The sequence below is a fragment of the Pieris rapae genome, chromosome 7 (assembly GCF_905147795.1).
Source record: "Pieris rapae chromosome 7, ilPieRapa1.1, whole genome shotgun sequence".
NCBI lineage: Eukaryota > Metazoa > Arthropoda > Insecta > Lepidoptera > Pieridae > Pieris > Pieris rapae.
In genome coordinates, this window is record NC_059515.1 from 9806781 (window position 1) to 9821468 (window position 14688).

Consider the following 14688-nt stretch of genomic DNA (forward strand, 5'->3'; position numbering starts at 1 on the left):
GGTTATCCATAAGAGATAGACATATACCACCATGGACTTTTCTGTAGACCTTTTCAATGTGTACAATACTTAGTACATTATTTTGATAAAACTCGTAGGGTTCAGCCTGCGTTTGCAATGTAAGCGGAAAAACCTTCCTCTTGAATCACTCTATCTATTAATAAAACCGCATTAAAATCCGTTGCGTAGTTTCAAAGATTTAAGCATACATAGGGACAGAGAAAGCGACTTTGTTTTATAATATGTAGTGATTGTGGAGGAAGAATGTTGTGCGCTCACTCTAGGCTGAATGATCCTTGACTGACAACTGCATGACCAGTGGAATATAGGCTTGGCGGTCGAAATAACATTTTTAGTGGCACGATATGATGTCATCGAGTAGGTACGATGTACAATCAGTAGATTGTAGATCTTGTTTATCTCATACTTACATCTAGGACTCAGGGTAATACTCAACGAAATACAAATACAGATCCAAAGCGAAATTGATGATTAAAAACAATATTGTTACTACTATTGTATACTAATTAAATAAATAATTTGTAATTTTAAGAAAGGGTAATGCATATTATACTTACCATTTAATATGATTAAATTAAATAAATTCGTTAATAAAGTCAAACGTTTTCGTTGCAATTGCAACGAAAAACGTGATCACTTACAGATTATTGTAGAATCATAAAAAAAAAATCTTTCTGTTAATTGTTTTGTATATCGTCAGCAACACGTCACCTATTACATTGTCAGGCATATTAAACTTAATTATACTCATAAAGTGTTCTTTTATTAGTATTATTATTTTAATTTAGGTAGTTTAATAGAAGCTACCTAGATAACACTGAAAATGTTTAGAAAATGAAAAACGGCTTATGTAAAAAGTTTCACTACCTTTATTGTTTTTTTAAGTAATCTCCGTTCCCCTCTTCATATCACGTCACATTCTTTCCGCGTCGCATAGAACTGATGTTATCTTCAAACGCCGCTGTTAAAGGACGTCCATCACGCGGATCATCATTGAGATTGCATCGTCCACGTTTAAACTCTTAAATTGTAAATTGTGGCACGAGATGGGGCTTCATTAAGATATAAATGTTAATGTGATAACTTCTTTTGGGAGGGTATGCCGCTCGTAACGAAACGCGTTACGGCACCAATCCGTCTTTTTCTATCACGCATAACTGTTTATTATTCTAAGCGCCTGTTTCACAACGTCCGGATAAGTTTCAAATAAGCTATTTATTACTTATTGGTAGGATAAATAGTATTTTTGCGTTTCACGACTGTCAGATAGCGCTATACGTCATGAAATGCGAAGTATCTTATTTGGAACTTTTAACTTTCGATTAATTTATGTGTTGCATAGCTATTTGGCACTTTATCCATACATTGTGAAACAGGCCCTAAGTCAAAGTACTGCCGTATATAGGAGCGAGTTGGAATCACTTAAAAAGTTTAGTTAACAATAAAAACCAGATCTGTCTAATCTCGCCATTTAAATAAAATTGCACCAGTTTTAATAATCATAAAGAAAAATATCGACGGGCTAGAGGAAATGTCATGTCTTCAACTTAAAAACCTTGATGAAACAGTTTCTGTTAAAGCCTAAATATTCTGTCGTTAACTACGCAGCTTAATCCGGACTACATGCTCACCGGTCGGCAACGCGTACGTTCTGCTCTCGCTATATCTCACACATATGGTATAGAAGATGATGGTGTCAGAAGATGGGCTAAATATCTGTGGTTTGTGTTGGGTGCAAGAAAACGCTACCTAACATTAAGGACAAAATGATGTGTGAGTGTTGCAATAGTAACTAGTCACGTACTCTTGGTAGAATCCTAATGCCATCAAGTTTCACCATTTGTGAGCGAGTTGGACGGGTTTAGTGGGTAGGGCTTTTAGCGAGTCCCATAGAAATTTCTGTGTCTATAAAAAAATATATTTTTTTATAATAATTTTAAAAAATGTTTTCCTTTGTTTAGCAACAGCATTGTAATATAATGACAAATGTCTCGTGCGTAACTGAAGGCCATATGGAATTTTCTGAAAGCCTTATTACTTCTTAAAACACATTTTGTAGACAACCTGCAAATAGTGGACACGTTAAAGTCGTTTAACAATATTTTTACACAAACAGTAAAATGTCTCTTACAATAATTAATATTGTTTTTGTAATTTTGTGTTATGCCTTGTACAGATACAAGCGGAGAAGGGTGCACGAGTTAGCGGATAAAATACCGTCTCCACCTGGTGCATCTTCAGTGTTTGGAGCCCTGAAATATTCTTTGCTGGGAAAAGATAGTAAGTACTTTGCAGTTAACGTACGTGGTTATTTATTAAAAAAATAAAATTTTATTTTATATTGTGTTGTTTACTTCTTAAGTAAAACATTAAATTTGAAACGCACTCGAAGTTGTGTCATCCCTCTGACAACTGACTGATAAAAATAAGAAATATATCTAATCATAATTTTCTAAACAAACAAGATTTTAGTAACATTTACTTTTCTCCTTTTTCGATTTTATTTAATTTACTTTTGATATTACTTTAATACCTTAAAAGCATATGTCAAAAACGCTACAATAGGTACAACAAATTATTTATAGTATTTTAGTTAGTTGTAACGCTTGTAAGCGATTAGGTAACCTGCCTTTTTTTGCTTTTTTATATGTATGATTGTGTTTATTATGGTAACGAAGAAAGGGTTCCTTTCTCGAACCGAATTCGCTGTTTTGCTGATGACATTTTTTTTCTCTCTAAGTACCAAAATTGTATTTGTTTATCTTGTATATGTTTTTAATTTTTTTTTTTAATTCTTATTTTTTGCAAAACTTATGTTTACATATATTGTCGTATATATTAGATAGAAGATTTAAAATTATCAGTAGATTTCGTAATATGTATGATGTTGTAGACTTAATAAATAAATAAACGAAGTGTATAAATAAACAAAAAATAACTCTAAATTGAAATATATCTTTGGACGTTTCTTTAGTGATTTTAGTGCTGTTAATGGAGTACAGTCGATATGCACATAAGACTGGATGTGGAATGGTGAAATTCATGACTGATCCTCATATTTACATTGGTATGTGCATTTTTCTGTTTTTTTCAAACAAAGATTTGTTGATAACGATTGTTTGACCATTAGGCTGAAAATACGCGTCACGTTGTTTAAACTAATGACTCCTAAACTACTTAACCGATTTCAATTAAAGTTGAACACCGTGTGCTGTTGAATCAAACTTTGAAGATAGGATAGCTTACATATATATAATTCTACTCTCCTTTTAAACGGCTTGACCGATTTGAATTTTTTTTTTTGTATGCGTTTGCGTTGAGCCTTTTTTGTTCAATAGGAAACTAAGTGTTAATGTAATTTATATGAAGGATTTGAGGGTATACTTATATTTTTAATAATGAAATTATACATAGGCGTGTCCGATCGGGATGATGTTGAGTATATTATGAAGAACTGCCTTGAGAAGGAGAATGTCATGCATTTCTTTACTGAGGTAATTGGAAATGCTGGAATCTTTGCACCAGGTATGAACCTTTTGGAAATACATAAATATACTATAGGATATTAAAAATATTATATTGGCTTATGCTGTTTTGCTCACAAGTGATTTTATAATTTATTTCAACTAGACTTTACGATTATACAATATTTTTGATAAATTAATTGTCTTGATTGAAGAATTAATGAGGAAAAATTTACTCGATACAATTTTGTGCTAAACAAGAAACATAAAGAAGTTTCTTTGAATTTATAAATAAATAAAAATACCTACCCCGGACAAAATTTGTCTGCCCAAAATTATACAACTAAAGAAGAAAGTGTGACTTTTAGTATCCACATGGATTCACAGAAGAAAGATGCTCATACCAGCCTTTAGCCCGAAAATTGTTAAAGGCTTTATAAGCATGCAGGCAAGGCAAGGTCTGGAACTATCGGAGCAGTTGGAAATAGACGGTCGAGTCGGTTCTGGAGAGTTTAGCATTTGGCCGTACATCAATGCTTACACATTAAGTTCTATCGCAGGTAAATATTAAAATACTCGTAAAATAATCATACAACTTACTGAGGTAGTATGTGCCTGACACACGCATATAGGGGTATTATATATAAAAAAAACTGACCAAAGTAATTTGCTGTGATTTCGGAATAGTCATTATCGTAATCTCTTTCCAGCTTAATAATATTAATTCCTTACTTTCTCGAATTTTCTACTAACATTATTTATGAAAAATATACAAAATGGGAGGGAAATGCCAAAAACATTCATAGTACGGTGTCGATTTAAGCAAGCCGGTTTCCACACGATGTTTTAATATACCGTTGAGAACATTTACGCTGTATTTGCAAAACATTTTATTACTTAAATGTTCAGTACATATATAAAAACATTGTCATAGTCCATGTCCTTGGTTTTCGTATAGCTTTATTTAGGGTTAATATAAAAAAAACAAACCTGAATTTTATTTGTTTTGACAACACATACAATTAAACAACTTAACGGTATCGTTTTATGTTTTACATTCTACACATATGTATATGTCGGTGCAATGGCGCTGGCATCTGTTGTCATCAGGGCCTGATTAACCCTTAGGTTAATTAAGAATCGCCTCTTCTCGATGCGAACTATTCTATGTATCATCACCAGCATATTTCAACTAGACCGTGACAAAACACTAAATGAACTGTGAACTGGATCGACAAGCAATGCAAATTTTGGTATCCAAATTAGACGAAGAATCGACGGTACTAAAAATCTGTCAAAAGCTCGAAAAAAATCAAAGAGACCAAAGAACATCTATATTCCACTCATGTAGAAGTCTTTGCAGAAGAATGTATCCATGCGTTTTTAAAATCTGACACCGAGGCTAAGCATTATATTTCTGCCAGAATCCCAAAGGGTTTGAAATGGTCCCCGCATGTTGAGACATTAAGATATTTTTTGCCAATTAGTGTTACCAACTGCTTGGCAAAAAGTATTTTTCAGCAGTTAAACGAGTGAAAAGTTGCTTGCGCTCCACACTCCGCCTGCATTAGCAGCGCTCTCGCTAATGTAGTAGTTTTAAAAACTATTAAATTTTAAAAACATCCTGATTAATAGAGAGGTCAAAACTCTCGATCCGTCTCTGGCTGCCATCGTCATTGTATGTTATTGGATATCGATATTAATAAAACTTGACGTTGTTAACTTTTGTTATTTTTTATTAAAAAATCCGATATTTTACAGAAACAGCGTTAGGAGTAAAATTGGACGCTCAGCGCGATTCAAACATTCCCTTCCTCAAAGCAGTGCAAGATGTTCTGTGTTATATGTCGAGCAGGCTTATAAAAGTTTGGTTGTGGCCCCAATTCATATATAAATATTCAAAGTTACACGCAGATATACAAGCCTCGAAAACTTTATTATATAAATTACCGGATAAGGTGAGTGTTAATATCTGAATATATAAAACCAAGTCGTGTTAGTTGCACCACTTAAAACTCAAGAGCGACTGAGCCAATGTTAGTTATCTCTTTTTTGGTTTCTTTTCTTCTTTCTTCTCCACTTCGAGAGCAGAATAAGTAATAAAATATCGGATAAGTTCTCGAATAACAATAAATTAATTAATTTTATGAATGCAATCGGCATGTGGTGCCAACTGTTGACAAAACTACAAATCATTTTACATGGAATTCCTGTGAGTTCAAGAAAGTTTGATGTTAACCAGGCTATGATCGAAGATATGTGTTACCTAATCAAAAGAAAGTGTTTTAACATGCAGTATCGCAATATTGGGGATAGAGATGAGGAGAAGAGGTCTAATGTGTAAAACCGCCATTCTTCTTTTGCTATGGCAAGCATAAAACATTTCTTTTTTTACAAAAATAGTATTAGTAACCCGGACAGGTATTTTTTTACTTAAAAGGGTTTCCAAATATTACACTTAGAAAAGAAAATGTACTTAAAATGAATAAAGTATTAATGAAATGGGTTCAGCTAGTTTTTAATAAACACTAATTCTTGAAACCGCTACTCATAAACCTCAATTTTATCACTCCTGTGACAAATATCCCGCTTTGGAACTCCTTATCTTTTGATATCAGACTAGCTCAGTCTTTTAATTTAATTAAAAAATTTCTTTTTGTTAATTTATCTTCTGCCTCGCAATAAACTACTATATTAATTGTGACTCATTAAACCTTGGAAAAACCTTTTACATTTTTGTTTTTCTTGATTTTGGTTATAGCTAGTGTTATATGTTCTTTTTTGTTAATTATGTATGCTTTCCTAGCACTTTACTAGGGTTCTATACTAGGGTTGTCTGAAAGAAATCGTTTCTTAGCGGTAAAGCCGCCCTTTGCCTAATATCTTATGTAACCTGCTTTTTTATATATTTTTGTATTAGTTACCGAAGTGTTAATAAATTCAACATTTTTAAAACCTTAATTTAAAACCTTATTTACGTTAAAACTTTTGGGTTTTTACCAATTTTATACATTAAATACGCAAGACAGACGGAGCGGCTAGGGATGAAATTTCCATAGCAAGTCCACTCCTCCTTCCACTCCTAGGATAATTTCCTTTAAGATAAAATTTAAAGAGCTATCACAATACGCGCTATATTAATATCATAACTAAGACATACTTTATCTACGTATTTGCTAATATTTATGTGGGGTATTTTTGTATTTTCATTTATACAAAGGATTCCTCTTTTACTAAGTGAAATACAGGTTCATGATAAATTGTAAATAAGGTTAATAATATTGTATGAGTCAAGGTTGTACATTTTGCTCACTCAGACTTTCTTAGTTTTATAAGCGTGACGATTTCCTTAATCATCGATGTGACGCCCCGAGAGTATAAGCCAGACGTAGGCACTCTCTTCGACTGTTACATTGCATTCTTTCGTTACATAACAATTATTGTTGTAGGCGACTGGTTAAGATAGTGTAAAATAAAAATCCTTTAATATTGAACCAATTCGACTTAGGGTCGATTTAGGGTCCTTTAAGAAAAGAGCATACCAATTCTTAAAAGGCCGGCAACGCACTTGCGAGCCCTCAGGAACTGAGAGTATCCATATTAGTATTACTTAACATCAGGTGAGCCTCATGCCCGTTTGCCCTCTGTTCTATAAAAAAAATTAAGTGTCATAAACAGAACATATAAATAACTAAAACAATGTAACCCAGCCATACAATCAATTATTTACTATTAGTAGGCTGACTCGCATGGCAATAAATGAAAATAAAAACATCCTACTGGTATCTTTCCGTGGAATTTCGAATGAAGTTCGAAACGAAGGCTGGACATGGACGAAATTAAATATAACGACCGAAATAGAAATATAATAATTTTAAAATTTCAATTACATAGCCTATTTTATCTGTTATTCATATAACCAAAATTTTGTTTTCTACTATTACATAATGTTTAAGCTAAATTCCTTTGATTTATGAAATATGATATAGCAAGTTGTCATCGGTACCGCTATTCCTTCCGTGGTCCAAATATCGTTTTTGTAATTGTTTTACTTTAATAATCAAGATGGTTGCGACTTTTCTGAGACTACTAGATATGTTAGTACGATGTTTTATTGAAATACTCGTAGACGTAAATCGATTGTTATTGTCGTCTACTTACAAAAACGAGGTGCGCCATGAGCTAACCTTTAAATGTCACGCTTGTTATGAGTTTACCCTTCCGTATACAAACCTTTCTGTGGTCAGTCACTGATTATCCGTACCCATCTTAAACCAACCTTACACAGTCAAAGAAATTAGTCCGAACTTAACAGAATTATATATATTAAATGACGGCCCAACAACGCAGTACGGAAAAATATTTTTTATTTTGAATTGTGAACTTCATACGCCAAGAATTTACAAAGATAAAGGTCATGGCAAAGGTGCTTCTGACGGAGTAGGTAATTGCATCAAAAGGCTATGTGACAATTCGGTCGCAATGGCTAAAGACGTTCCTGGTTATGATTCTCTAATGTTACGTTTAAAATAAAATTGAATATAGAGATTAGGTATAGAGATTTAAGATATAGAAGATCCAAATGAGCGAGTTATTCAATAATTTGTCGCCAATACAAAATTTAACTTTCTTGGAATCGAGGCGAACTAAATATTTTATATGTAAGGAGGTTCAGTTTTCTGTCTTGTGCTACAAATGCAGTTTTTCCACATTTGAAACTGGTCAGATAAAGGTTCCATTCGATGATTCACGACCACATAGTCAAGTGCCTAAGCTGACGCATGAAACATATCTCCGAGAAGTGTAAACACAGCCAATATATTATAATATATATGTATAAAGCTATAGTTACATATAGGTCAAAGCTGAAGAAGAAAAGGTTTCTCAGGATCCCCCTTCACGTGCCTATAAGAGATCGAAGTTCCTATCAGACTCTGATGATTCATATGCAATTTTTCATCCACAATATGTTCATACATTACGCACAGACAGCATTGATGAAGAGGACTTGATTATACAACTTCAGCAAGCTAAAAAGTTTTTCAATTGCTTCTCTGATAGCGAAGACGACGAACCTATCTTCTAGCGTACTACAAGAATATAAGACAACGTAAAATAACATGCAAGAGTATACTACCGTCATCTTTTGTTTTTATTTTTTCTCAATTAATTAGAAGCTAGCTAGATAGTATATTTAATTAAGACTAGACCGAAAAGAAACCTCTTCTGTATACATATAATATTTTTTTAAACTAGAGGGTTTATTTTTAATGTCATTTTTACTGATGTAGTATAATACAACCAGATTGTTATGATTCCAAGAAATACACCATATTTTTGTTGAGTTTTATTTAGCCAAAATACACATTTTATCTTTTCTGTTGACTTTTTAGTCCATTCTGTGGACTGTTAATAATTAAAATATCTAGTTATTCAAACAAATTAGTGCTTTGATCTCAGATAATATTTTTACCATGATTATTTGATCATTTTTCTTGATAAATGCTGAGTTAAAAAAAATGCCTTTTTTCCTTACTGAATTTTTTAGGACCCTTTAGAACGGTGACCCAGGAACCGTACAAATATTATTAGGAAACTTAATTATTTAGTTATAGTTAACGTGGGTTTTATTTAATAAGGAAATTTTGCCTAAAAAACTAGAGAATGCTTTTTTACAGATTATTAAAGAAAAACGCGAAGCTCTTTACAATAATAATAAAGTCAGGAATTCACACGAAAAACAAACAATTTACGGTAGGTACTTTATTTTTCAACGTAATTATTTCTCTTGATGCAATATTTAATATTTTTATTATATCAGGGCAAGGCGAGGACCAGAAAAGTTTCCTAGACCACCTAATAATATTGTCTGAAGAAGATAATAGACTGAGTGATGAGGAACTCAGGGAGGAGATCTTGGTGATGATGTTAGCTGGCACAGACAGCTCCGCAGTTGCTATTGGCTACACTCTAGTGTTATTAGGCAAATATCCTGAAATACAAGAAAAATTGTATAGCGAGTAAGTATACTGACGCCCTGGTACAATAAAAAGTAGCTACACGCATTTTACAACTGCTTTCGAAGCCAAACTCAATCTGTAAAACATTTTTTTGTATGTCATGTCCTCAGAAGCATAATCTTATGCTATATATGAATGTAAATCAATTTTGATGATTTTTTGTTACTTCAAACTATAATTGCGTTCAAAGGATCTAAGTACAGGCAGCGGAGAGTTATTAATTGGAATCTATTATTATAATCTTTAATATTTCAGAATCAAAAATCATTTGGGAAATAGTGATCGGCCCTTGAATTCAGACGACTTGTTGGCGCTCGAATATTTAAGTAGAGTTGTCAAGGAATCTCTTCGTCTCTTTCCACCGGCTCCAGCTGTTACAAGAAGAGCCGGAGATAAAGAAGTACATTTGCGTAAGTCATAAAGTATACATAAGATTTAGGTAGATTGAACGAACCAAAAGAACTCTCTGTCAACCTTTTAAAACTTCAAAGCTTTTTTTTTTTAAAAGGAGGTTAAAATGTACAAATGCAGGCCCGCGAGCGTATGCAGTCGCTATCGCGGGGACTGTGGGGATGGTTAACTCTTATCCCTCCACTAAACAGAGGGGAGAAACCCGACCCACTAAAAAAATCCTCCTGAACCCTCTATATCGCCTACAGTGCCAGTCTCATCCATTCTGAATGAATGACGTCTGGCACCACATTGAATTCCCCGGGGGTCGCACTAGGCATTCAACCCAGGGAAAACTTCAATGCTAAGCCAGACACAGCCAGGTGACCCCGGCGACGGCGGTGATGTCATCCGCCCAGCGTCGGCGCGGGCGCCCCTGCAGCCGGCGCGCGTCGCGTTGTCGCATTTTCAATGGAATCGATAGTGTCAAAAAAACATATCATTAAATTAACATTCTAATACCAAATTCTTACATAAAACTTCGCAGCAACTTTACAAATATATACTTTAATCAATTACACGAATCACCATACTAATTTGTGTTTACAGCCTCGGGTATAATACTCCCAAAAGAAACCGGTATTGTTATATCTATTTGGGGTATGAATCGTGATCCAAAGCAGTGGGGACCGACTGCTGAATGTTTTGACCCCGACCGATTCTCCGATAAACAAACAGCGACCTACGCATCTTTCAGTTTGGGCCCTCGGAACTGTATAGGTGAGTTACAATTTCTTTAGTTTAATATACATTTTTAAATAAATCAGTGGCGCTACAACCTCTTTAGGACCTGGCATCAGATTTCTTAATTTGTTTCATGATCATTTTTAAATCTAGTAGGCAAGGTGATGATCAACCTACAGTGCCTGACACATGTCGTCGACTTTTTTTGGGTCTAAGACATGTCGGTTTCCTCACGATGTTTTCCTTCACCGTTCGAGCAAATGTTAAATAGAAACAAAGTCCATTGGTGCACAGCCCGGGATCGAACCTACGACCTCAGGTATGAGTGTCGCACGCTGAAGCCACTAGGCCAACACAGCTCAATATAAATTTTAGTTTAATATAAAATGAAGATTAAATGTAGTACACCCGAATTTATTATATTATATACAGGAGTCGGTGTTTCGTGTGGTGTAACGGTTTTAGAACTTTTAAATACTACATTTAAAAGTTGGTTTGATAAATGTATATTGAATGAATTATATTAAATCATGGATCGGATAATTTGATTTTAATATTTGGTAATAGTCATTCGCATTTCTTTATATTCTTTCTACAAACGCGAGACTAAACGATTAAATAATACTTGCTTGGCAAGGCGAAAATTTTTATAATATTAAATATTATACAACTCAAGCCTTCTATCCCTTTTCATCAATCGTTCTCAGTGAACATAAGCGTATTGCTTATATTAATAATGGAGTAATTTCTACTTATATCCGTAAACAATTAAATATTTATCTATGTTTGTTTGTTTTCTTTTATAATTCGATATTAATTTACAGGTTATAAATACGCTCTGCAGTCTGTGCAAATAGCAGTAGCCTCCATAATCCGTCGCTACAAAGTGGTAGGAGAGCCAGAGAAGGGACCAGTGCCAACAATAGATAGCACATTCTCTATTATGATGAGAGCTAAAGACGACTTTAAAATTGCTTTGGAGAATAGAAATAATTAAGTAAAAAGTATTTATAATAAAATAATTGCGGGTTATGGAGTACAAGATTTTCATTTTATTTAATTGAAAATTTCCGAGTCAATCGAATAAATTATTTATTTTATTAAAATCAGTGGCGCCATATTTATTATATCGAAACGAAGTTCCTTATCGTGCATTGCGAAAGGGGGCCAGACGGAAAAATTAAGACGAAAAGTTGTAACGATGAAGCTAGCGACATCTCTATGATAGATCGCAACTTTTTCGTAAAAAATGTAGGTGTCAATAGATGTCTCTATCTACAGATTTGTGTCAAAATAAAACACAATAAATTAATAGAAAATTAATCATTTTAAGCACTCTAATTACTAAAATTGAGCCTACTGATTAAGTTTATATTACATTATAATTGCTAATAATAATAAAAAAATTATTATAACTTAAAAAAATTTTTATTACAATTCCTTCACTAATTAATCGAAAAGAACTTCGTTCCATCCGGGTGTCCCCTGACATCTCTCAAATTTTTTTATATAAGAACCGCCTCTTGCCTTATATGTCTCCGAAGGAATATTGTCTAGTAGTTGTTGGAAAGCGTTCTAGCTAGGCAAACAGGATTTGGTGTCACGTAAGCCTGACTGCTTGAAGGTCATTCGGAGGCCATGACACATTTTGGGTGAGCGTGTAAGTAAAGAGTGTCCTTGGGATATAAATTTGTATGAATAAAGAAGACACGAAGATCATCCTGCAGGTATCGAGTAGGAAAACTTGCAAAATATGCAGCGGCCCAGTTTCAAGTACATAGTCGGTCCATAACAAGTCCAAACTTATTACAGTTTGATTTGTTTCGTTTTGTTTTGACCCATTCTTTAAGACAGACCTACATTCGCACCTACATTCTCGTGGGAACAACACGCAAATACATTTCCTTAGGTGTAAAATTACTTTGGTTTTGGTTGATTTTAAGCAATTCAACGTGATCAACTTGTAAAATTTAGTTTAGTTTTTGGGACTGAAACCTACCCTTTAGCCGTAGCATCGCTTCATATTAGATATAACTACTAATCATATTATGTTCAATTAAATATTGGAATTTTCGGTATTTTATTCTATACCTGTAATTTGTTATTTCAATTAATTAATTCTAATTTATATTAGTACAATAAATTAAATGTAAATATAAAAATTATTTTATAAAATTATTCATAATTTAATTGCGCCTTAATTGCGTTATTTTTAAAAATGTTAATTTTTTTGGATAATTACTTCTTCATAAGGTTAAGGAAGTTTAAAAACAATTAAAAATTTACTCACTGTTTAACTCTTTTAAACAAACTGAATTGAATTGAATTTTGTTGGACAAATTTCCTACTTTTTTATACGGGAAGGAGGTTGACGTAACGTTAAGGCCGGTATGCCTTGGACCGGCCGCCCATGGACATTCTCAATGCCAGAGGGCTCAGATTTGGTTTGGAAATACTTCAGTGGGCAGCTGGTTCTAATAATGACATCATTGCTTCAGTTTCGAGCTCTGTTAATGTAGTATGAAATATGTGTCCCAATCTTTATAGAAAGTGGCAGATATATTGCACATATTGAAATTTTCTTTATCTTTTGATCAATATTTATATAACTATATCACCGATTAGACCTTAACATTCGATGCCCGTGCCTCAACTCTGAAAGAAGAAATTTCTTTGGAGATTATGTTTTAATATTGGTGGAACTCGAGCGATCTCAACGATAAACATTGTATCTATTGTCAAATAATTCCATACTTGAAATGCCAAATTTCAACCAAGTTGCCATAATCTTATAATTAGAAGTTCATAATTTTTAGTTCTCAAACCATAAACCTTTTGATAATAAATCCTAAGAAAATATGAATAATAAAAGTGTAAGCAGTAAGTTACGAAGCTTAAAATACAATAGGTTTACAATCTACTGTTTTAAAAGATTTCGTTTTTCTTAATAAACAAGGTACCAAGTCTGTAGTGATTTATTGTTCGCGTCCGTTGCAAACCCATATAAGTATACTTCTCTTTTGTTTTACAAGTTGTGGCCGCGGAAAGAGCTGTGTTAACTGATGTTCAGATACAAAAATGGATTACTCAGTTCTCCTATGATAATGAGTTTATTTTATCTTGTAGATTCTTCTTATTACCACAGCTTATCTACTCACTGCCGTGAACAAATTCACGTGTTCGCAGTCCTATTTACTTTCTTATTTTGATTTATTGGTTACTTCTTACCCTTTTCACATGATGAATAACATCTTGAGTGAAGAGAGTGAGGGGAAAGTCCAGAGTATTGGCTATACGATGGACCGTCTCAAATAAATTTTTTGACCTATTCTCAGGGATCCCTATAATCAATATATTATTCTCCCGAATAACAACAACAACAGAAGTTAGCCGGTTCATGAGTCAGTTACAATAGACTTTAACCTCTCGTTATCTTTTTTTAATTTCACTATTGTGAAATCCTCATAAGAAAAATTTAAATCTAAAGAAAACACTTTTTTACCAGATTGAAGTTATGTATTATAAACTAATAATTAGGTATGTAACATGATTTAAAAATATTATAATAATATATATATTTTAATTATGTTAAATAATTATCAGTTTATAATAGATAGCTTCAATCCGGTAAAAACTGTTTTGTCTAAAAGCTTTGTTAATAAAAGACAATACTATAACTTGGTCCTGGAACCCAGCCATCCTCTCAGTGAGATCGTTAAGTTCAAAAGTCACCAATCGCTAGGAATAGAAAATAACTCCTGTTGTAAAATATCTCGCAATTCATCTTCTGTGACAAATTGTTGTAGTTCTGATAATTGTGAAGTTTGTCGGCGTGAGGGCTTTATTCGCTGCGTTACTTTTTACTATAGAGCAAGGTTCACTTTACGCATGCTTCTTCTGAGTTCACATCATGGGGGCTTCAATCAGAAGCTGCGCCAGTTACAATGACGTGTTTGCATCACCAACTTTAGTCCGTTTCCTAGAGCATTAGGGACATCTATATGATTCCCTTATCTTACAACCAACCCAACAAATCGCTTGTGGGAGAA

The 14688-nt window shown here is 33.4% G+C and overlaps 1 protein-coding gene across 1 annotated transcript; it reads left to right on the forward strand.

The window, feature by feature from the left end:
• The first annotated feature begins 2092 nt into the window (after window positions 1-2092).
• Window positions 2093-11655, forward strand: LOC111000470 (cytochrome P450 4c3-like). Its single transcript, XM_045629036.1, has 10 exons — window positions 2093-2301; window positions 2996-3088; window positions 3436-3546; window positions 3854-4045; window positions 5247-5443; window positions 9164-9239; window positions 9307-9505; window positions 9761-9915; window positions 10505-10675; window positions 11464-11655. Exons 1-10 carry the CDS (start codon window positions 2142-2144, stop codon window positions 11634-11636), a joined length of 1527 nt encoding a protein of 508 aa, XP_045484992.1. The 5' UTR covers window positions 2093-2141; the 3' UTR covers window positions 11637-11655.
• Window positions 11656-14688: the final 3033 nt, after the last annotated feature.

What these genes read in the sequence shown, in the direction of transcription:
- LOC111000470 (XM_045629036.1), top strand. Translation starts at nt 2,142, where the DNA reads ATGTCTCTTACAATAATTAATATTGTTTTTGTAATTTTGTGTTATGCC. An exon ending in CACATTAAGTTCTATCGCAG is followed by an intron (nt 4,046 to 5,246) that starts GTAAATATTAAA and finishes GATATTTTACAG; the next exon opens with AAACAGCGTTAGGAGTAAAA. An exon ending in AGATAAAGAAGTACATTTGC is followed by an intron (nt 9,916 to 10,504) that starts GTAAGTCATAAA and finishes TTGTGTTTACAG; the next exon opens with CCTCGGGTATAATACTCCCA.